General features: G+C 37.5%; 1 protein-coding gene across 1 annotated transcript in view; it reads left to right on the forward strand.

The window, feature by feature from the left end:
• LOC137092610 (protein diaphanous homolog 1) overlaps positions 1–24766 on the forward strand; it is a 132555-nt gene that overhangs the window by 16758 nt on the left and 91031 nt on the right. The window contains 7 exon segments of the mRNA XM_067456914.1: positions 13958–13984; positions 17142–17297; positions 19092–19193; positions 20722–20852; positions 21756–21839; positions 22383–22452; positions 22538–22677. Coding sequence (XP_067313015.1) covers positions 13958–13984; positions 17142–17297; positions 19092–19193; positions 20722–20852; positions 21756–21839; positions 22383–22452; positions 22538–22677 — 710 coding nt within the window.

A 24766-nucleotide genomic window follows, 5' to 3' on the forward strand; every position in this document is an offset into this window, starting at 1 on the left:
GTTTGTAGCATTATTTGGGAGAGGATTTTCTTTCATAAGAAAAATAAAACTATCAGTATCAACATTGGCCGATATCATTCTGAATAATTTTGGCTGTCAATATCGGCTGAGAAATTTAGTATCGGTGCATCTCTAGTTTAAATATGTCATTTTGGTGATCAAAGATGAGTTTTAAGTGATAAAATGATTGACTACAGGGGGACTTTTAGGCAAGATTTTGCTCATATTAGTTATTTGACAGGAAGTGCAACTAAGACTGAGTCAGGCAATGTCGAGAGGGAGAGAAATATTCATCATGGGAAACGGAAGGAAAGAAATGAACTGAAAGTAAACGTTAAAGAAAATGCAATAGTGGCAGAAATATTTTAATGTTTGTGCTGAAATTGAACTCAAAGTCACCAGAACAGTCATTGTGATCTAATGATCTTTCATTGTTATGTAGCTGGAGATTTTCCATCTAGAGTCAATATTTTACCTAAGTCTGTTTTGTCTCCTGCTCACCAACAGTAATATTGTGAAATATTATTGCAAATTAAAATAGCTGTTTTCTGTGTGAATATATTTTTAAATATAATTTATTCCTTTGATCAAATCTGAATTTTCAACATCCTTACTCCAGTCTTCAGTGTAACATGAATGATCTTTCAGAAATCATTCTAATCTGATGGATATTTCTGATTATTATCAATGCTGAAAACAGCTGTGCTGCTTAAATTTTGTGGAAACTGTGATGCGTTACTTTTTCCTGATTCTTTATTTGAAATAGAAATCTTAATATTATAAGTATGTTTAATGTTAGTTTTGATCCGTTGAATGCATCCTCGATTAAAGGTGCACTATGCAACTTTTCCGTCCGCTAAATGGTGCCTATTCAAAACAAAGGCGTAGTTTGATGACGCCAAGTTTGAGCTCAGAATCTTGGGACGTGGTTTTCACCTCACAGCCGGTGGAAAATAGGACGGGCAGAAATCATGTTCATGAATGCGGTTATTAACGTTACTGTAGTGTGAAGCAGAGCAGGACCGAGTGTTGAGGAGCTGAGCACGGCCGCTGGAGCGATTGTTACACAAACACGCGCCTCGTGAGCAGCGGGACTTTAATTATGACGGGACACAGTCGCCGGCCCAATATCTGCTTTTCTGGTCATGAGTATGAGGTAACGCAGCTCTGTTTATCATATAAGATACATTTGAGTGTGTTTAAAATGATATGACGTTACTCTGTGCGTTCACTCAGCAGCTGCTGTGACATGTTCACACTGCTAAGAGTAACGAGTGTCTACCAAATAAAACCGGAAGCCGAGGGTAGCGCAGATATGACTCAATTGAAAGGCGACTCCCTCAGACGCTATGCTGAGACGTCCCGGCTCTTTCGTTAAAACAGCAATTTTCTCACAGTGTGCAAATATTTGGAAACATTTGGGATGCTGTAAGTACTCAATTGAACAAAATATATAACACTGACCTAGTGGTTTTTTGATATTTTACTTTAAAAATACTACATAGTGCACCTTTAGTACGTCTCTGTTTGGGGGAGCGTTTGTTTGTTGATTTGTTCATCATAAGTTCATGGTTAAGGCAGACGGCGCCTGCTGACTCAGTCGCGTGTATGATGCTGTTTGTTTGCATGTTTTAGAAATGAGTCTTCATGTTGTTTTCAGGAAGTAACGGTTATAACGACAGGATGTCACTGGGTTTACCCCTTGCTCTTATTCCTGTTTTACTGTCACATTATGTCATAAAGGAGATCAGGATAAGCAGATATCAACAAATATAGATCTATAAAACCCTGTGTTCATTCAGTTTCACCATTGTGATTGGATAGTGAGAAACCAACACTCAATGCTTCAGCCAATCACAGGCTGTTCCACCCCACTGACGGACAGTTTTGCATATAAACTGAAATGATGATGATGACCACCTGTGCAGCTGAATCATCATCATCAAAAGGGCCTGAATTTATTTATGGAAAACGAGGGGAAACTCTCTTGGAGGGGATTTTTTTTTTTTTTTTTTTTTGTGGGGAAATTATCTTGTTTTATAAAGTCACTATCTGCGGGAATATGTAAAATTATCCATAATACCGGCAATCCCATGCCGGAGTTCAGCATTATAATACACATCAAAATGTTTATTAAAGATAAATGAGTTTAGTGTAAAGGACTGTCTATGGCTACAGGGATCTGAAGGAGGAATTAAACTCCTCATTGACAAACTTTAGTCAAATTGAGTTAAATACACAGTGTCAAAGATTGTAACCTCAGATATGAGTCAAATGTTAGTGTAAGGAGTGTGATGTTCAGTCGTACATGACCTGTGTCCCTGAGCTGAACACTTTTGTATGCACTTTGTCTGTACTTATCCTATAAAGCCTTCTTTATCATATTTGATAAACACATTTCCAAGGCTTCTATATTATCTAAATAAAACATTGCTCAAAACAAAACAGTTTATACACAATTTTCTACATGCCTTTATTGACTGAGTGACTGTTAATACTTTTATATCATGTAAAAGGCCTTTTAGTTTAATTGTAAAAATGTCCACCTTCAGCTCGTTTGAGTTGTCTTTTTGCTGTGAAACCTTTGCTGATTTTTATAAAGTAGTAAACATAAGAATAACATAATATTGTTATTATTATTTATTGATGAACACTACTGGACTGACGCAATTTAGTTTTACTTGATTATCCATATGTCTTTTTTTTTTTTTTTTTTTTTTTTAAATAATCATGTTAAAATGGGAGTCTCAAATATGATCATCAAGCTTTTGAGGTTTATTAGTTTATCATCCTTGTATTGCATTAAATGTATAAAAACTTGATATATTATACTTTATAATTTAAATATCAACTTACTAGAGATGCTATTGAATTGTTTTGGCTGTTCTGGTTTCCGATAAATAAAAAAAAGTTTATTCTGTGTGACCTGAAGTTACCGATTTTTGCAGATTCCGATTTTCTTTCGAGGAACTATAATTGACAGAAAATACAAACAAAAATATAAATTTCTGAAATGCTAAATTTAATTTTTATAAAAAAGCAGAGGTAAAAGGTCAGTAATAAAGTAAATAACTAATAAACTAATTGCAAACAACAGCACAAATAAATACAATAGAATTATAGATATGAAATAAACATGGCTTTAAGTTTTTCATGTGGGTCTAACAGTAGGTTAGTATTCAGGTAAGAAATACTTTAGAAATGAAAGTAATCAAATGTAAAGTAACTCTGTATAGTTTTCATTGTAAAAAATTAAGGTTAATGCTTACAAGTAAATAGAGCTGCACAATTCATGATTCTGGATACATTGACAATCACAATTTTTTTGTGTGTAAAATGGAGAAGGAAAAAAAAAACATCGGACAACTAAACACAATTACATTTCAGACAACTAAATTACAATTACAGTCCTCTGAATAAAATGTAGCCGTTTTTTCCTCGAGGTCAAGCTCCCTATTTTCACTGTATCATGAGGTATCAAATTAGCCTGACAAGCCAGACCCACATCAAGATGTTTGGTCTGGAAACTCAGTATTGACAGCTCAATCCGAGGGGCGGGATAAACGGGTGTCTTTTAAATTCTGCACGCGATAGGATAGCGCTACAACCAACCAGAGCTTTTTAAGAATGACTTCAGTGCCGTTCTTTGTTCTTTTCTCATAGAAAAGCTTAACTCTAAGGCCGGAGACACACTGCAAGCGTGGCGTTTCTGCTGCGGGGCGGCTGCCTGGCGTTTTCTCTGCCTTTGCACACCAGAAGCGTGTCTGACGCGGCGCTGCTGCTGCTGGGAAGCCCTGTACTTCATGTTAAATATAAATATATTGCCTATTGATACAGCAAAGACAACGTCGGCAGTAGCCTATTGACTATACATATCTATGGTATTGACAGCAAAATAGGCTACAGAATATTTCGTTCTGTATTGACAGGTTTAATATTTCAAAATCGATGTTGTTTTTTATTATTACAAGTAGGCCTATATCTGCATTTATGTTAACCTAAAGACTTTCAAACATGAAAATGTCATTTATTAATATGTGTTCATGTCAAAATGGCATATAAACATCTTTTCCTATGCTATTTTGCCAAGAAACGCTTCCAACACGCTCGCGTGTCGCGTGAAAAATCCGAGCCGCGCGGCTGACGCAGGCAGTATGCAAGCGCTAACTGGTTAACATGGGAGCCGAAATAAAAACGGACACGCCACGCAGCCGAGACGCTCACGGCACGCTTGCAGTGTGTCCCCGGCCTAAGTCTTCCAGAGTCGCTGTCAAAGCTGATTTGAAAGATCCATTCGCCAGCTTCTGTGTTTGCTAGAAGCACTCAAATGCGACCAGGCGGTCGTCATTATGGCCTCTCAAGGGGTGCACATAGAGAAGCTACGGTGGCCGACACAGGACAAAGGTTTCCTTGTCTGAGACAGCAGAGAGCAGCTAGCACTCTGTAGAGAAGTTTGTCCATTTAGGGCCACTGTAGAAACAAAATGGTGATTTCACTGTAAGGGGACCTGTGGTGTATGGAGATAGAAATGGCTCATTCTAAGATAATAAAAGCATAACAGTTCAATATGGAAGACCTTATATGGTCAATATGGTCTTTATACACCACATGCTTGTTGCATTTATATTGCATTTCTGTCAATAGATCCTCATAAATATAACACACTGTAAGTGTGGTGGTTCTCCTTAAAAAAGAAAGGAGAAGTATATTCTATATCTATCTAATCAGAGGCAATAGCGACCCACGTTCGAATCCCTGCTTGTGGAATCGAGAAAAAAAAGAAATAAAAAGCATTTTAATGAATTGTTTGTTAATTTGAAGTCCTCTGTGAAGTTTGCCGATGCCCTCTGGTGTCTTGAGAATCACTGCTCCAGATTAAGGTTTTGTTTAAATCTAATGATGTGCACATGTTTCTTTGAGGATTGATTTAGGGGTGGATTAAAAAAATATTAACCTGAGAGAAAAACAATGGAAGTCTGAGATGAGCTCACTAATATAGTGAGGGGAATCGTGTGTGTGTGTGTGTGTGTGTGTGTGTGTGTGTGTGTGTGTGTGTGTGTGTGGTCAGTGGAATGTGCTCCGTTCAGGCTGAATGGATTAAGGAGAGAGAGAGAGAGAGAGAGAGAGAGAGAGAGAGTGAGTTTTTAAATAGGTTGTGACTGTGAGTCACTGGATTAGATTCTGACACAGGTGAACAGATATATGTGTGTGTGGGGGGGGGGTGTTAGTAATTAGTCAGTCATGCAGTTTGACAATGAAATGAATCCTGTTCATAATCGCACATGATGTACCATCATTTCACTGTGAAGTGGTTGTGTTTTCTTGTTTAGTGCGTGTTCTAGTCTTTAATGAGAGTTTACTTGGCTGCAAAATTGGCTAAATATTACACACTTAATAAAGTAAAAAAAAAAAGGTATGTTCTGGTTATCACGGGCGATCAATATAATATAAAAAAAAAATATTTGCACATCTCTGTGACAGTAACTGCAGTGAAATTCCCTTTGACCTGCAGTCTCTCATTAACAGACAGATTAATCAGTCTAATCTCCCCCCCCACACACACACACACTTAGAGAGAGAGAGAGAGAGAGAGAGAGAGACACACAGACAAGTGTTAGGTGGAGTGTGTGAGCGTCTGAGATTCAATCCCAATACTTGTTTGGTTTGCCTGAAGAGTTTTATTTGTGTTTGACTCATTGAATGTTAATCAAACTCTCATTAATGAAGTGTGACATTTGTGCTGCTCTGAGAAACCACACACACACACACACACACACACACACACACACACACACACACACACACACACACACACACACACACACACACACACACACACAGTTTGAATGGCTTGGCAGAATATTAAGTGTGTGTTTCAGTGTTTGTGCAGTTTAACAAGCTGCATATTTTACCCAATAAAAAGTTAACTTAGCTGCTTAATGTATTCTTCACCTAACAATGTAAATTCTGTTAGTGTTTAGTCGCGGAAATTTTTCTTTCAATAGATTGTATAGGTAAATGTGCAGTTTGTGCACCTCATCTATTGCTCTTTTTTGTTTGTTTTCTCTTGCTATTTTGGATGCGAGAAATCGCTGCAAACGATTCAGGTCATGAGTGAACTGTCTAAATGAATCAAACTGAATCGCAAACAAGTTCAGAACTTTTTGCAAGTCCGCTTGTCAGATTACATCAATTGATTTGTTCGTGAATCTGGCATCATTAGTTCTGATTCTAAACAGCAGATAGAAAACGCACACGATGAAATGATTGCTATTAAAAAAAATAACCAGTATAATATAATCTTCATTATCAGATGAGGATTTATCAGTAATATTTTGCATGGGCACAGGCTCATGACCCGGTAAAAAGGGTCTAGCGACACCCCTGGTGGACAAAAAACATAATTTTGAAAAGTTTTTTGGGGGGTCCATAGTATACATAAGTCAGTGAAATATAAAGTCCTTCATAAGATCTTCTTTTTTGTTTTGTGAAGTAGTAGTAAGGTAGTAAATACAGGTTTGTAACGGCAGGATGGTGAAGACATAAGGTTACACCTGTAAACAGGATACGCAACTTTCTGTTTCTTCTTATGTTATATGAAAGAGGACAGCAGTTACATTTTATGTTGTTTAATTCAGTAACCGTAATAATACTGTATACCATGATATTAAAGGCCTATAATTATCGTGATATGAACATTTGTTGACGACACTTAAACTATGCGTTTTATGAGTTTTAGTTAATTGTGAGATTTCAGTTCAAAATGGTTTAATTGAACAAAGTATTTCCCTGCAAAAATTAATACGACGACACATTATACGTTTTGTGGCTGCTATCAACTGATGATGCTCCTGAATATGCTAGGGCTGTCACTAACGATTATTTTGGCGATTAATCGAGTAATTGGATACAAATTAACCTAAGCCTTTAAAGTCATATACAGTAACAATAAGGCAGTAATATTTGGTTAAAATAAAATATCAAAAACAAGTAATAATATGGTTTCATAGAGCAACATGGTAAATGTTGTTAAAATGTTATGTTAAAATATATAATATACAAAATATAAACAATCATCGTGTGTACATTATGTATTATGACAAATGCCTGCAGAGGGCGCCAACGGTCTGGTGTTGTTACACTTTACAGCCGTTCAAATTCTTGTTTAATTTTGTTTAATTCAAATGATTATTTAATCTTTAATATTTGTCCGCTTCTTTAAGATAGAACTGATACAGCCGCTGTAATTTCCTGAACAAGAACATGTGGACATCGAAACGGGCAAACGCGGAGAAGGTTTAAACTTTTATTTTGAAATCGCATGTTTAGAAACTCACTGATGGATTCTCCTTTGTTGGTGTAGGTTTATAAATGATTTACCTTACAGATCTGGTGAGATGGAGCACATTGAGATGAACAACAGATGAACGTGTGACGCACACTAGTAGCCTACACACACGTTAATGAAGCGCATATTAAACCTGCGGGGCATATGTGCCTTTGTGAGGTTTTAACTGCTTTTAATACATTGTGCAGCCTTAAAAAACGGTCTAATAATGCGCTGGATTCATGGGTTCGTCAGTGGAATGTACTTTTTTCAAATCGAGTACACAAAATGAATCAAGGATTCGTGCCCTACTTTGCACGTCTGTTTTTTTAACCATTTCATTAAAATTAACTGATCTGAATGAACCGATTCACTTAAACAACCCCCCCCCCCGAAATAAATGGATACAGACTTTTAAACTGGATGCTGCTTAAGAGAGATGATTAATGATTTTTACCTCAGATAATTTATATGCTCTCCATATTCCCATAGAAGCATTGTATTGTGCTGTATTGTCATGCCACACCAGAGCGTTTTACTGTAAAATATATTATTTCATAAGCTTACTCTGTGATACTGTAATGCTATTGAAAATACAGTTAATTTAGTAGTGCTGCTCAAGTCTGGTGTGAACTACAACACTTCCCAGTGTGAGTGTGAACAAACACCGCACGTTTCAAATAAGAAAACACACACACACACACACACACACACACACGTGATCATTTGTCTGTTTGCCTTTGCAGAAGCTCACTGCCCAGAGTCAATATTGTGGGATGTTTAGACTTCTACAGAAAATGTGAAGGCTGTTTTCTGGTGAAAAGGATCCCTTTGTTTTCATGACATGAGCTCTTTCTCTCCCTGTTGGATAATGGTTGGCCATTATGTGGTCGTTATTGAATAATTGACCTCTGACATCACTTCCTTTTTCAGTCTTTGTCAGCGGAGGGAATTTTCTCTCATTTCCACACTTATCAACTTACCCACGCTTTGGGTGTACAGTAGTACATTTGAAAGCGCTATATAAATGCCTCATTCATTCATTCATTCATCAAACCGATCAAATTTGTTCTTTTATTTTTATCCTCTCTTACATTCATGATCCGTTTGAACAAAGGTTATTATAGTTAACTATTAAACTACATTCCCATTCTGACATTCAGTTTGGAGTTCAGGAGATTGTCTTGACGAGGACCACACCCCTAAATGCATTGAAGCAACTGCCATGTGATTGGTTGATTAGATAATTGTATTAATGAGAAATTGAACAGGTGTTCCTAATAATCCTTTAGGCGAGTGTGTGTGTGTGTGTGTGTGTGTGTGTGTGTGTGTGTGTGTGTGTGTGTGTATGTATATATATATATATATATATATATATATATATATATATATATATATATAAATATATTTAATGCATATACACCAGTGAGGCATACCATTATCACAGCACCTGTCAGTGGGTGGGATATATTAGGCAGCAAGTAAACATTTTGTCCTCAAAGTTGATGTGTTAGAAACAGGAAAAAACGTGTAAGGATTTGAGCTAATTTGACAAGGGCCAGATTGTGATGGCTAGATGACAGAGCAGGGTCAGAGCATCTCCAAAACTGCAGCTCTTGTGGGCTGTTCCCAGTCTGCAGTGGTCAATATCTATCAAAAGTGCTCCAAGGAAGGAACAGTGAGGAACCGGTCACAGGGTCATGGGCAGCCTGTGTGGTCCGATCAAACAGATGAGCTACTGGAGCTCAAATTGCTCAAGAAGTTAAAGCTGGTTCTAATAGAAAGGTGTCAGAATACACAGAGCATCACAGTTTGATACGCATGGGGCTGCAGAGCCGCAGACCAGTCAGGGTGCCCATGCTGACCCCTGTCCACCGCCGAAAGCACCAACAGTGGAACGTGAGCATCAGAACTGGACATCAGAGCAATGGAAGAACCTGGGGAACACATGGCACCAGGATGCACTATGGGAAGAAGGCGAGCCGGCAGAGGCAGTGTGATGCTTTGGGCAATGTTCTTCTGGGAAACTTTGGGTCCTGCCATCCATGTGGATGTTTCTTTGACATGTACCACCTACCTAAGCATTGTTGCAGACCATGTTCAGCCTTTCATGGAAACGGTATTCCCTGGTGGCTGTGGCTCTTCCAGCAGGATAATGCTCCTGCCACAAAGCAAAAATGGTTCAGGAATGGTTTGAGGAGCACAACAATGAGTTTGAGGTGTTGACTTAGCCTTCAAATTCTCCAGATCTCAATCCAATCGAGCATCTGTGGGATGTGCTCAACAAACAAGTCTGATCCATGGAGGCCCCACCTCGCAACTTACAGGACTTAAAGAATCGGTTGCTAACATCTTGGTGCCAGGTAACACACCACACCTTCAGGGGTCCATACCTTGACGGGTCAGAGATGTTTTGGCAGCAAAAAGGGGACCAACACAATATTAGGTCATATTATGCCTGATTGGTATACGTTACCTTGCAATATACCGGTATTGGTATAGTTATTTATTATCAATATCTGACCTGACAAAAATATATTTATTTAATGTTATCCACATTATATTTCATCTGCAGCAGGATTGTGAACTCTTGTAAGGATATGTTTGGTTATTAACAGACCCATGACTGGCAGATCAGCGTGCTGATTTCTCTCCAGAATTAGGAAATTAAATTAAGTTGAATGTGGAAATTTTTATCTGGGATTAGATGATTGACAGGACCGTTTAAATGGTGACTGAATGCATGGAACTAAGTGACAGTGTATATGTTTTAACTGTGTTCAAGCCATCTCTGGTATTTTTATAAGGATAATGCATTTTTAATGCAACAGTATATGATACTATAAAACAATATAAATTCTACCTCATTCTATGATAGGAAGCCACATCAGTTCACAGAAGGAAGTTATTTTAAACGCTCGATTGATGGCGCAAATTGGAGTAAAAATGTACTGCTATTCTCATAAATTGACTAAAAATGAGCATTTTGGCCTTAGCGATGGTGGTTCATTTTTGCATCCACAGTGTCTGTTGTCCTGGTAACCTCATTAACCGCCTCCCAAACAGGGTTGCTGGGTTACGGGTGGGCATCGTGGTGAGAGGAAGTGTTTGTTTAGTTGTGAAGAATCGGTTTGTGCTATTGTCTAAATGAAAGGTCTTCAATGAGGTCCTGTCATCAGAAGCTACTCAACGAGGGTCATTCCATTGTCCGTGTGTGTATGTGTGTGTGTGTAGCAGGTGCTTATTCATGCGTGTAACTGTTCCCCTGCGTCCAGCCAAGCGTTATCACAGAAAGCATGTTACCGCAAGCAAAGAGCGCGCTCGGAGGAAGCAGGCAAATTTAGCTTAAAGGACTTCCTGTAGAGACACACACACACACACACACACACACACACACACACACACACACACACTGTTAATGTACTGTACAGTTATTCTGAAGCTGTCAGTCAGAGAAGCAAGTCTTGGTCTTCTCTTTAGTGTTTGTTTCTCCTCTGCGTTCTCTTCATTCGTGAAGGTTTGTTGAATGACGGAGAACCATAATGGGGAGTCTTACATGTCATTTAATCTCACAAGGTCATTAAATACAACAAAATAGAAGATTTTGCATAAAGAAAATTAAACCTGTTTTTGTGGTCAATTAAGAGCGCATTTTTACATAATAATGAGTACAATGTGTATTTTATATCATTTTTTTTCTCCATAATATGATTTTTATATTTTGGTAGTATTTGTTGTACTGCTTTTTAAAATATTGACAGAAAAAAATGCAAAAAAAACAAAACAAAACATGACAGCTCATGTTTGGGATCAGTAATAAATATATATATATATTTTTAATTCCAATGATTCATGACTGATCAAAAGTGAGAGTTAACAACAAAAGATTGCTACTTCAAATAATGCTGTTGTTTTGAACTTTATCAAACAATCCTGAACATTTTTTGTCACATTTCCACATATGAAGCAGCACAACTCTTTTTAGCATTGATAATAATCATAAATGTGTCTTGAGTATCAAATCATCAAATCAGAATGATTTCTGAATGATCATGTGACACTGAAGACTGGAGGAATGATGCTGAAATACAGCTTTGATTACAGGAATAAATGACATGTTATAATATATTCACACTGAAAATGGATCTTTTAAATTCTAATGTTTCACATTTTGTTTGTGTTTTTAATCAAATTAATGCAGCCTCAGTGAGCATAAGACTTATTTTACTCATTTTAAATTGTAATATTTCACAATATTACGGTTTTATTGCAGCCTTGATGAGCTGAACAGACATCTTAAGGAACATCTTACTGACCCCAAACTTTAATACAATTACATTATATTTATTGTTATACACATGAAAACAATAAACTCTGTGACCTAATTAAATTATATTATCCTGCTATTTTGTTCTTTATATAGACTAAAACAATGATCTGTGTGTGTGTGTGTGTGTTCCAAAAGCAGCTTGCATGTTTGTCTTTCTTTGTGACACTTCCTGTGAGCACTTTGTGCAGGAAGTGGCTTGTCACATTTTAACGGGTGTGTCTGGTGTGGCCCAAGTTATGACATCACACACACACACACACACACACACACACACACACACAGACACAGACACAGACACACACACAGCTTCAGTTGGTAAACCGAAATGGACATTTATCTCCATGGAAACCAAGCAGGCAGAGATTAACACACACACACACACACACACACACACACACACACACACACACACACACACACACACACGAAAGAATGCTCATGGACATGAGAAATGCAGAACCTGTCATCATCTCCACGTGTGTTTGGTGACTCAGTAACATTAATCTGATCTGAGTGATAAAACACAATTAAACTAAAATGATGTGGAAAAAGGAAAATATCAAATAATTAAATGTGTGTGGACTTGTTTTTAAACGTGTTTTTAAGCACTGAAGTTGGATGCTGTTGTTCCTTCACTCTCCGCTCCATCTCCTTTTTAGATCTCTCTCTCGTGTTTGGGTGTGTGTGGTGATTTTGTGAGGGTGTAGCTGTAAAGAATAACTTTGATACTTTGATTTTGAGTAATGCGATAATTGGATTGACTATTTTTAAGTATGTATCACAGTATGTAACACCGACACACACACACACACATTTGAGTTGTGTAGTGTCTGAGAGATGAAGAGTGAGGTTGATTTGAATGTTTTTGACAGTCACTCCAGAAGGTCACCTTGAGTTTGTGGGATTTGATTGGAGGGAATGGGGATGCTGTGACATTCACATATATTCATTTATTTGTTTAGGTTTTATTTATTAGTTTTTATTTTATTTTATATATGTCTATCTATCTCTCTATATATCCATCTCTCTATCTCTCTATATCTCTATTTCTATCTCTATCTCTCTATATCTATCTCTATCTCTATCTCTCTATATCTATCTCTCTATCTCTATCTCTCTATCTCTATCTCTCTATATCTATCTATATCTCTCTATATCTATCTCTCTATATCTATCTCTCTATATCTATCTCTATCTCTATCTCTCTATATCTATCTCTCTATATCTATCTCTCTATATCTATCTCTATCTCTATCTCTCTATCTCTATCTCTCTATATCTATCTCTCTATATCTATCTCTATCTCTCTATATCTATCTCTCTATATCTATCTCTCTATATCTATCTCTATCTCTCTATCTTTATATCTCTATATCTATCTCTATCTCTCTATCTCTATCTCTTTCTCTCTATATCTATCTCTTTCTCTCTATCTCTTTCTCTCTATCTCTATCTCTCTATATCTATCTCTCTATATCTATCTCTATATAAAATGAAAAAATACATATTGTGGCTTTAAATGTTAAAAATGATGTCGCTCAATCACACTGTAATGTTGACTGGCTATATTACACATTTCATCCTCAGAAATAGTGAAAAATCTAATTATTGTACTTTGTACATTAGTAGCTGTATTGGTATGGGTGAGACTGGCCTTCATTAGTCTCCATGTTATTATGGGCTACAATAACATATTTAGATAATGTACTATTTTTGTATCTTTCTGTGGTAATATTTTTTGTTGTAATGCACGTATCTGTAATTTTGGATATCCACATCCCTCAGCACAGGTCACGTGATCTCAGCTGGTTTTGTTTTGTGAGGTCAGAGGTCACGTCTCTTATCACTGACTCATAACATTTGGTGAATCAGCATTGTTTTGTTTGGTCACCATAGAAAGGCCTGATGATATGCAGGTGATGTTGATTTCCTGGGAAGAGGAAGTGAAGCGCTGATGTGTATTGCTGTCCTGCACTGCCCTCGTGTGGCAGGATTGTGCTTGTCACACTGATGTATTATTAACCTCTTAGAAAATGAGAAATGAAAATAACTTTCTGATTGAAATATGTGATTTTTTTCCATGTCTTCAATTCACTAATATAGAAATGATTTTGTGTTATTAATAGTTTTGAAATAGTTTTTGGCCCTTGATTCCTTTCTACTACCTGCTGTCTTTCTTTCCCACATGTTTTCCTCCCTCTCTTTCTCTGGGCTCTCGTGTTTTTTTTTCTTTCTTGTCTTTCTCTGCTTCTCTCTGAATATAGTTTTCATTATTTTTCTCTTTCCTGCTTCCTGTATAGACTCTGAAACGGCTGATTCCTGACGAGGTAGGTCCACACGCGTGTGTTCTGTGTGCTTTAAAGCCGCTGATACTCAGGGCAACTTTGTGAACAATGTTGCTGAAAGATGTTTCTGTGAGCTTTTTCCCATAGGGAATGGGCAACACATTTCTCTTTGGATGTCCAGATAGAAATTTCTTGCCCATTCTCAACGGGAAAGTGCCCAAGCACCATCTTTCAGCAACACTGCTCAAAATGTTGCCCTGAGTATCATCGGCTTAACTCTCTTGTCGCCTCCTTCCATGTAACGCCACTGACATCATCATCACCGGCTGACGTCACCCGTGACCTTTCACCCCTCACGATACGTCTGTCTCGCACGCTTTGTCTTCACCAGTCCGATCACTGCAGAGCTAAACGCCTGACCTCAGATCAGTGTTCATGCTGACGACAGCAGAAACCGGTCTGACGTCAGCGTTCAGTGATTTTTCGCATGCACGCTCACAGACATACACTAACAAACACACAGGCCCACACAGACACACATGTGATGCACAAACAGACACACAATAACAAACAAACAGACACGCACACACAGACACACACTAACAAACACACAGGCCCACACAGACACACATGTGATGCACAAACAGACACACAATAACAAACAAACAGACACGCACACACAGACACACACTAACAAACACACAGGCCCACACAGACACACATGATGCACAAACAGACACACAATAACAAACAAACAGACACGCACACACAGACACACACTAACAAACAGACACACACACACTAACAAACACACAGGCCCACACAGACACACATGTGATGCACAAACAGACACACAATAACAAACAAACAGACACGCACACACAGACACACACTAACAAACAGACACACACACACAGACACACACTAACAAACACACAGGCCCACACAGACACACATGTGATGCACAAACAGACACACAATAACAAACAAACAGACAGGCACACACAGACGCACACTAACAAACAGACACACACACACAGACACACACTAACAAACACACAGGCCCACACAGACACACATGTGATGCACAAACAGACACACAATAACAAACACACAGGCACACACATACACACACTAACAAACAAACAGACACACACTAACAAACAAACAGACACGCACACACAGACACACACTAACAAACAAACAGACACGCACACAAGCACATACTAATATATGCACCCCACTTTTTGCACACACAAATATGCACACACACATTGTATCCCACCACCCCTAAACCTATCATCAAAAAAAACATTCTGCATTTTTACATTTTTAATAAAACATTGTTTAGTGTGTTTTTAAAGTTATTTGTATTATGAGGACACAGGAAATGTCCTTATAAACCATATTTACATTGTAATGCCCATGCCATTATACAAATTTGTGTCATAAAACACACTCACAGACAGACACACACAGACAAACAAACACACCGACAGATAACACACCAACAGACAAATAAACACACACACACACACACACACACACACACACACACACACACACACACACACACAGACACACACACACACACACACACACAGACACATACACCCAGACAGACACACACACACAGACACAAACACACACACAGACACAAACATGCACACAGACAGACACACACAGACAGATAAACAGACAGACACAGACACACAGACACACAGGCACAAACACACACAGACACAAACACACAGACAGACAGACAGACACACACACACAGACAGACAGACAGACACACACACACACACACACACACACACACACACACACACAGAGACACACACAGACAGACAGACAGGCAGATGCACACACACAGACAGACACACACACACAGACAGACACACACACACAGACAGACACACACACAGACAGGCAGACACACAGACAGGCAGACACACAAACAAAGACAGACACACACACACAGACAGATAAACAGACAAACAAACACACCGACAGACAAACACAGATCACGCTCAAATGTGTGTTTGTCTGAAGGGTTTTTGATGTTTTTCTTTTCCATTATTGATCAGACAATAATGATAAATCTGAACATATTTATTTATTTATTTATTTATTTATATTCATTTTGATTGCATTTGATTATTTTGATTGTATTTATTTTAATTTTTGGCTTCTAATTTATTTATTTAATTTTATTGTTTATTTTCAATGTGTGTGTGTGTATATATATATATAGTATATAAACTTATTATTTGTTTACTTATTTATAATTATTATTATTCTCTGGTGGATCAGTTAATTTATTAAATATTAAAATGTTTATTTTTTTAAAGAAATATTCATATAGTTCATGAATCATTTTATTTTTACTTAGATAGAATGTTGTTAAAAATTTGAAGTATAGTGCCATGTAGGTTTTACATTTTTTTTGTCATTACACATCAAAATCTTTGTTGAAAGTATGAGATTATCATGGGGCAAAAAAACATGATATCGGCTATAACAGCGTTAGTTATGATTATTGTCCAGAGGTCCTCTACCAGTAGTTTAATTCATCATCATTCAGATTCTGCTGCTCAGTGCTGAATGTGATGAGGACGTGCTGACGACTCTCTGTAAATTTGGACTTGAACAGATTCCTCAGGAGAGCGGGATTCTCCCGGATTACATGATTGTTCTGGAATTTCCTCAAGCACATTTTATTCTTGTTGATTGACAGATTCAAGATAAGAATATGAAGACAATTAAATAAGAGATATGATATGAGTTGACCAATCCCAGCAGGGAATGTTTTGTCTAATTAAACTCCACGTTTCTCTGTTCAGAATGGAATACTAGTGTGTGTATGGCACACACTGCTCACTGCGTAGTGATTTTGTGCAGTGTGTGACAATAAGCATTTCCAACAGTAGCATGCTATATCATACTGGAAGTGTGAGGTCAATTTGAGCACATTGCATCATGGGATATTGAGTTTAAGACTTTAAATGAGTTCTGGGTATATTGTGCATCTTCTGAAAATTCTTTGTTACTTCACACACTCTGTGTGTAAAGTGTAGGATGTTAGTATACCATTCTGAACATGCAATGACTAACAAGATCCAGAGTATAAACATCCTCCTGTTGTGTGTCTGCTGTGCTCCGAGCATTGACCTTTTTCTCTTTGGCCCTGTGTCAGCTGGAGCGATTCACCAGCATGCGGACGAAGAAGGAGAAGTCGGGCACGATGCCAACCAGACACTCGTCGGCCGCCCAGTATGAAGTGCCGTCTCAGTCAGCGTCGCTGAACGAGCTGTCAGACGACAATGTGCTGGAGCTGTTTGAGCAGATGCTGGTGAGTGTGTGCGCGCCTAGTTTTTTATTTTGGGGACCAGAGGTGAGCTAAATTTCAGAACAATCTCTCAACCTTGTTTTGGGATGCCCTCGTTTGTAAAATTGTGTTATATATATATATATATATATATATATATATATATATATATATATATATATATATATATATATATATATATATATATATATATATATATATATATATGTAATAGATTTTGTAAATTGTCTGTTTTTAAAACATTGCTGTTTTATTACCTTTTTGAGTTGTTTTGTTTTTTTATTTTAAACACTAAACAACTTCGACTGTTTTCAAAAATACTAAAGAGTTATTTGGGTCAACACTTTTCAGATCACTTATTTTTTAATTAAATTTGAAAAATATAAATATTTAAATGATGATAAACATTATTCATAAAAACTCTTTTTGGCTGGATGTTTACTTTTATTTTTTAAAAGTAATATGAATGAAAAACATATATAATTATTCATAAACTCAAATTTCAATTCAATGTAAATGAATACATTCATATTTTTTATTTTGTTAAATTATTATATATAATTTTCACGCTAAAATGTATGATTTTTTTATACATTTATAAAAATATATAAATAATTGTATTTATTTCACAAATAAAATTATCTGTATTAATGATATAATTTTTATTAAATATTTTAATTCATCGAACAAACACCCCACCACCAAAGGTCCAGAATTTAAGTCCTCTTTTTGTAATAAACAAGTGTTTGAGTAATGCGGCCAATAATTTGAATCCAGACCTCTGTATTTGTCCGATGTGTAGGCTATAAATGTTGTGAAATAATTGCCTTATAATATAGTATTACTTTGCACCAATGCATCATCTTATCTGAGCTGCCTGTGGTCCGTGACTGTGTCTGTCACCGCTCGTCAAAACATTTAAGATGACCAATCAAAACAAAGTAGGCGGGCTTAATGTTCACTGAAGGTGCTGAGCACAAATTCCAGCGCGAAGCTTCAGTTAATGGTCATACTGTGCGAGATAAGATGTAGCTAAACATTTCATATTTGGTAGCTGTTTTAGGATTGAAATGTTAAACTACTGATACAAGTAATCAGGCAAACTAATAAACCTTTGTTTAATTTATAACGTGATTAATTAAAAATATTCTAAATATAAATGTACCCTTTATTTTGTTGACTGCTTTAAGATGGGAAGAGGGCAAGAGAGAATTGATGGAGATGAGAGAGCAGGACTTGACAAATAATTTACTGCCCACTGACTTAGTTTTAAAGCTATTTATCATAATTTTTTTGGCTTTCTAATGTCTTAAAATGCTCATATGTAGATCAGAGAAATGAAAAATGTTCTCGGGGGAGCATGCCCCCCAACCCCCGTTACTACCTAGGGCGTGTCTCTGTGTGTGTGCACGCAGTAGGATAGGCCAAATCATTAAAGCACCTTTGTTTCCTCACCAATTATAAGTTAGTAATCCTACAAATGTACATTTTGTGACTTCTTCAAAAATCATGTTTCACAACATGAAACAAACACATTAGCATATTGTTCTGTCTGATTCGAACTTGGTGGACTGAAAAAGGTGGTATATGATTTGATTAGTAATTTGCCAACTTTGAGGTAAATATGATGTGAGAGAGGTCCACTTTTTGGAAGAAACAACCCCCCCCCCCCCCCCCCCCCCCGACTAGCCTGGCTACGGGCCTGATATATATATTCTGTATATATATAAGTGTATATTTATATATTATATAAGTATATATATTTTTCCCTTTACAAAAACACTTCTCTGTCTGTAGGTGGATATGAATCTGAATGAGGAGAAGCAGCAGCCGCTGAGAAAGAAGGATATCGTTATCAAGAGAGAGATGGTGTCTCAGTATCTGCACACATCCAATGCTGTAAGAACACACACACACACACACACACACATTGATTTTACAATCTATCTAAATTTCTGGTTGCATCCGAAATCGTATGCTTCTCTACTGTATAGTGGGCAAAAAACGGTATGTGATGAGTAGCATGTCCGAATTCATAAAAGAGTAGGCAGTCCTCGGATGACCTTCTACTTCTGGCGAGATACTGACTTTACTATCCCACGAGATACTGACTTTATGAGGCCACAGGAGAGGATTTATGAATGAAAGTAAAGCGATGCAACTGACGCTGGTTGGCCACATTACATTCATACTACAGACTATATAGATCACACTTTTTAGCGGTCGTGAAGTAATTGCTTATTCAAAATAAGTACCTAGTCAAGAGTGTGTAATTTGGGACGCAGCCTCTGTGAATCAGTCAGTGAGTCTCAGAGGTGATGAACATGATCAGGTGCTCTTCCTGTGGCGGTTTGATGCTCTTCCTGTCGCACACACAGGATGTGGTTCAGATTTCTCTACAGATGTCAGAGAGGACACAGCCGCTGTTCGTCTGGATCATAATCGGCTTTATCCATGTCCTTTCTTTCCACTGCCACACGACTAGTTTCAAATAGTTTTACTTGGATGATTCTCATCAGATTTCTATCATCTATGACATATTTAAATCTATCATATTTTGTGTATGAGCCCTGTTCAGTTTTGATTTACTTGCTCACATTGATCACTTTTGCTCTTTTTCTTGTGTATTGACTCGTTTACTAAGCTGAACAGCCAATCAGGGTTCTCTCTCACCAACTCTGAGTGTACATGTTGAATCAGCCAACAAAACCCAGACTAGAGTCGGATTAGAGCCAGTGGAGCAGAACACACTGCTGGACACAAGTCAGCAATTTCTTAGTACTAAGTGGCATATTTAATGTGGTATACTGAAAAGAAGCTAAGTAAACCAGCAGACTATGGCCAAAACTAGGGAAGCCCTGAACGGCCATGGATAAAAAAAAATTCTGTATTATCTCGTGATTACGACTTCATTTTTTTGTGATCTCGAGATAACAATTTTCTCGTAATCTCGACTTTATATTTTCTCATCTCGATTTTATATTTTCTCGTGATCTCGACTTTATAATAGTGTTTGGTGAATAGTGTTTATGTATAAGTGTGTGGTTTGCTACAAAGAAATGTCACTGAATTAAATTATAGGCTGCTACACATCTTTACATAGGCTATACATCACGTCTTATCAATAGGCTATATACATTGAGTGACACAATGTGGCAAACTAACAGTTATTTAGGCTGCTAATTAAAATGGCATCTTAAAGATTCACAATAAGGTGCAAACAGAATACAGTGACGGCAAAATGAGATAAACAGTAAGTTTAGTATTATACCAAACGTAATACGTTAAGAACAAATTTAAGACGTTAAGAACGTACTGACAAAAGCTTTCATGTGAACATGAGGCTTTAGACTATCATTACAGGTGTGTAAGACGAGCACTGCACTTGTTCATACTGTAAACTTATTCTACCTTCTGTGTTATTTAGGGTAGGAGTCAGAAGGAGAGCTCAAAGTCGGCGCTGATATACATCCAGGAACTGAAGACCGATCTGAGAGACGTACAGTTACTGAGCTGCCTGGAGTCACTGCGGGTGTCATTGAACAACAACCCTGTCAGGTACACACACACGCACGCATGCACGCATGACAGACCGACAGACGCAGACAGACCGACAGACACGCAGAGAGACACACACGCGCAGACAGACACACAGACTCAGATAGACACACACACGCACAGACAGACCGACAGACACGCAGATAGACACACAGACACAGACAAACCGACAGATGCAGACAGACGCAGTCAGACCGACAGACACACAGACGCAGACAGACCGACAGACACGGACAGACGCAGACAGACGGACAGACGCAGACACACAGACGCAGACAGACCGACAGACAGACAGACACACAGACACGCAGAGAGACACACACGTGCAGACAGACACACAGACTCAGATAGACACACACACGCACAGACAGACCGACAGACACGCAGATAGACACACAGACACAGACAAACCGACAGATGCAGACAGACGCAGTCAGACCGACAGACACACAGACGCAGACAGACCGACAGACACGGACAGACGCAGACAGACGGACAGACGCAGACACACAGACGCAGACAGACCGACAGACAGACGCAGACAGACTGACAGACACACAGACGCAGACAGACCGACAGACACGGACAGACACAGACGCAGACAGACGGACAGACGAAGACACACAGACGCGGACAGACGCAGACACACAGACGCAGACAGACCGACAGACAGACAGAAACACAGACGCAGACAGACCGACAGACACAGACACAGACGCAGACAGACCGACAGACACACAGACGCAGACAGACCGACAGACACACAGACGCAGACAGACCGACAGACACACAGACGCAGACAGACCGACAGACAGACGCATAGACAGACACACAAAATTACAGTTAACTGTTTCCGTGTGTCCGATATTAGCTGACTGTTGTGTGTTTTTTTTTTTTTCTCAGTTGGGTCCAGACGTTTGGAGCCGAGGGTTTGGCTTTGCTTCTGACGTTCCTCAAGAAACTTCAAGATGAGCGAGAAGAACCCTTGTAAGACATTAACAAAATATTAATTTTCAAGATTTTGAAGATCTTTATAAGACTGATTATGCCTTGAGGGAACGTTTTGATAACTAAATATTTATTTTATGTTTAGTGTTGTAATAATGTTACTAAAACTAGTTAGATTATTTTTTTAAAGCAAATATTAAACAAGCATTCTGGGAGAAAAATGTAAAAACCAAATAAACATACATATGTATATAAATCAATTCTTGATGAAGGTCTCATAACCGAAATGTTGCAGTAAAATATAAAATACAAGTATAATAGTGTTGCGCAGGATTCATCTGATTATTTTCTTTTGCACCTGCTAATCGGATTTAAGGAGTTGCAGTTGCATTTATATTTACAAGACAAAATAATAAATAAGATACCAGGTACCATTGTAAATGTATGATTAGTGTATTTTAGCTGATATGCTGTATTGAACAATTAACGTCCAGGATCAGAACTATTCATATGCAAATTATTTCAAAATACACATTGAGTACATTATGATGCGATTTGTCTCATTCACTCTGTGTTTCACAGGAATGCTGGGATTGGTGTTAAATGTCAACATGAGATCATTCGATGTCTCAAAGCGTTCATGAACAACAAGGTGAGAGCAGATCCGAGCTCATATTGAATACACATATATCACAGACTCATATGGAAACTTTTATTAACGTCTCTTTCTCTTTCAGCACGGTCTTAAAGCCATGCTGACGTCACCAGAGGGAATCCCTCTCCTCGTCCGATCAATCAATCCGAAAGTCCCGCACATGATGGTAGATGTGGTCAAACTGCTGTCTGCCATCTGTATCCTGGAGCATCCAGGCAACACGTGAGTCTTGTTTTTTTTTTTTAGAAAGGCCTGACCAGGGACTGGGGTTGCAAATTAGCCTATTGGCTAGAAACCTTTTATGCAACACATCTATACATTTTTTTGTTATGGCTTGTCTATGACAATTATGTATGTAATAATGTGCGCTGCATTGTCCCTGACAAATAAACAAATAAAAAAAAAAATTTTCCAGACAGCATTTTTGCCACTCAAGTGCAGTTTTGCCTGGTGCCAAATAGATGCCCAAGAACATAAATAATGTTCATATGAGGAGGTTACCATAGTAACAGTCGTTTAGGATCACTATGGGATAGAAAACAGACAAAATACATTATTATTGTCACTACTTATCACTTCATTATAAATTACAGAGATTATAGTGTTACCAGTGCTGTCAAACACACACACTTACAAACTTGTGTTAGATGTAATTAATCAATTTGACAACACTAGTTTTATTTTTTATTATTTAACATTTATTTTGTTCTGGCCAGTGTTATTATAGTATTATTTATATATTTAAACATTTTTTCTGTTTGCATTTCAGTTAAAGTTTTAATAATGTTATTTTTATGTCTATATTGTTTTTACTAGGCTTTAGTTTTAGTTATGTTAGTACTTAATACAAAATACATATATACTTTATACAAAAACGTCTAATTTTAGCTTGCTGCCAAAGTTAACATTTCTAATTTTTATTTCGTTTATTTTAGTAGATGGTTATTTCAAGTAATGAATTTTTAATTATGGTTTTAGTTAATGATAATAACCATGGGTTCAACTGCTATTTTCTCATTTCACAAAAAATGTTAGACAATGTCTGAACTTCTGTTTATGATTTTAAAGGATGAAAAAATTGTCAGTTGCATTATATTTCATACTTCTAAAGCCATAAAACTAATCAAAATAGTTTTCGGTATTTAAAATATAGAATTAAGATAAAACATAAATATCAGAAAGAAAAACTTAAACTTAGGAACAAACAACAATACGTTTAGGTATTAAATATGAGTAAAACTGAGAAAAATAAATAACTGTATGGAAATATGAAATACAAAATAAGAAAACTACAAAATATACAAATAAAAGCTCAATTAAAACATTAATATATACTGAATATAAACAATAGAAAGCTGTCTTAAAGTGAAGAACAAACCCAATTACACACCAGTAAGTCATTATTTAAAGGGGTCATATGATGGTTCTAAAAATAACATTATTTTGTGTATCTGGTTAAATGCAATGCGTTTACATGGTTTTAGGTTAAAAAAAAAGTCATTTTTTCACACACAGAGTACTTTATTGTTGCTCCTTTATGCCCCTCCTTTCTGAAACGCACTGATTTTTACAAAGCTCATCGCTCTGAAAAGCGCGGTGTGCTCTGATTGGCCAGCGATCCAGTGCATTGGCCGAATACCTTAAGCGTCTGACGGAAATATCACGTTTCTTACCATATTTGGAACATCAGCTCCCAAAGCAATATTGACAGATGGTAATGTCGGTCCTACCTTATCAATTCGAGCCTGAATCTGATCCGGATGATGCAGATGACCAAACTGATCGATCAGCGTTACCAGCGCGACTGAACCAGAACGTATCAGATTGGTAAGTCTGCAAATGTTACCGTAGAAATGACAAACAAGCGCTACTCTATACTGCTCGACTCGCATATGAATAGTCACAAACTCTGCCCTTACAGACTGATGTATAGATGTGGGAGTGTGTTTGAACGAAGCGTTTTAGGACGGTGTGGCTGAGCCTTAACTTATATAATATCTCTTTGGGTTTGAGACTTTGAGCTTTGTAACTCTGCATCTCTTATACATGCACAAACAGCTTCATCACACACTAAAGAGAAAAGAAAACAAGAAATTGCATCGTATGACCCCTTTAACTAATAATCTTCCCACAGCTCGCAATTACAATTCTTGCAGTCAGTGTAAAATACCATTCGTTGGTCCCCAAACATACCCAATCATTTCATGTTTATGACAACCTCAGATGAGATTTAGGATCTACGGCTGAGACGGACGCTTTTAAGATGCACCTCAAATAATCCACTTATTAAAAGTGTAAGATGACATACTGT

This window comes from Pseudorasbora parva, chromosome 11 (genome assembly GCF_024679245.1).
Source record: "Pseudorasbora parva isolate DD20220531a chromosome 11, ASM2467924v1, whole genome shotgun sequence".
Classification (NCBI taxonomy): Eukaryota; Metazoa; Chordata; class Actinopteri; order Cypriniformes; family Gobionidae; genus Pseudorasbora; species Pseudorasbora parva.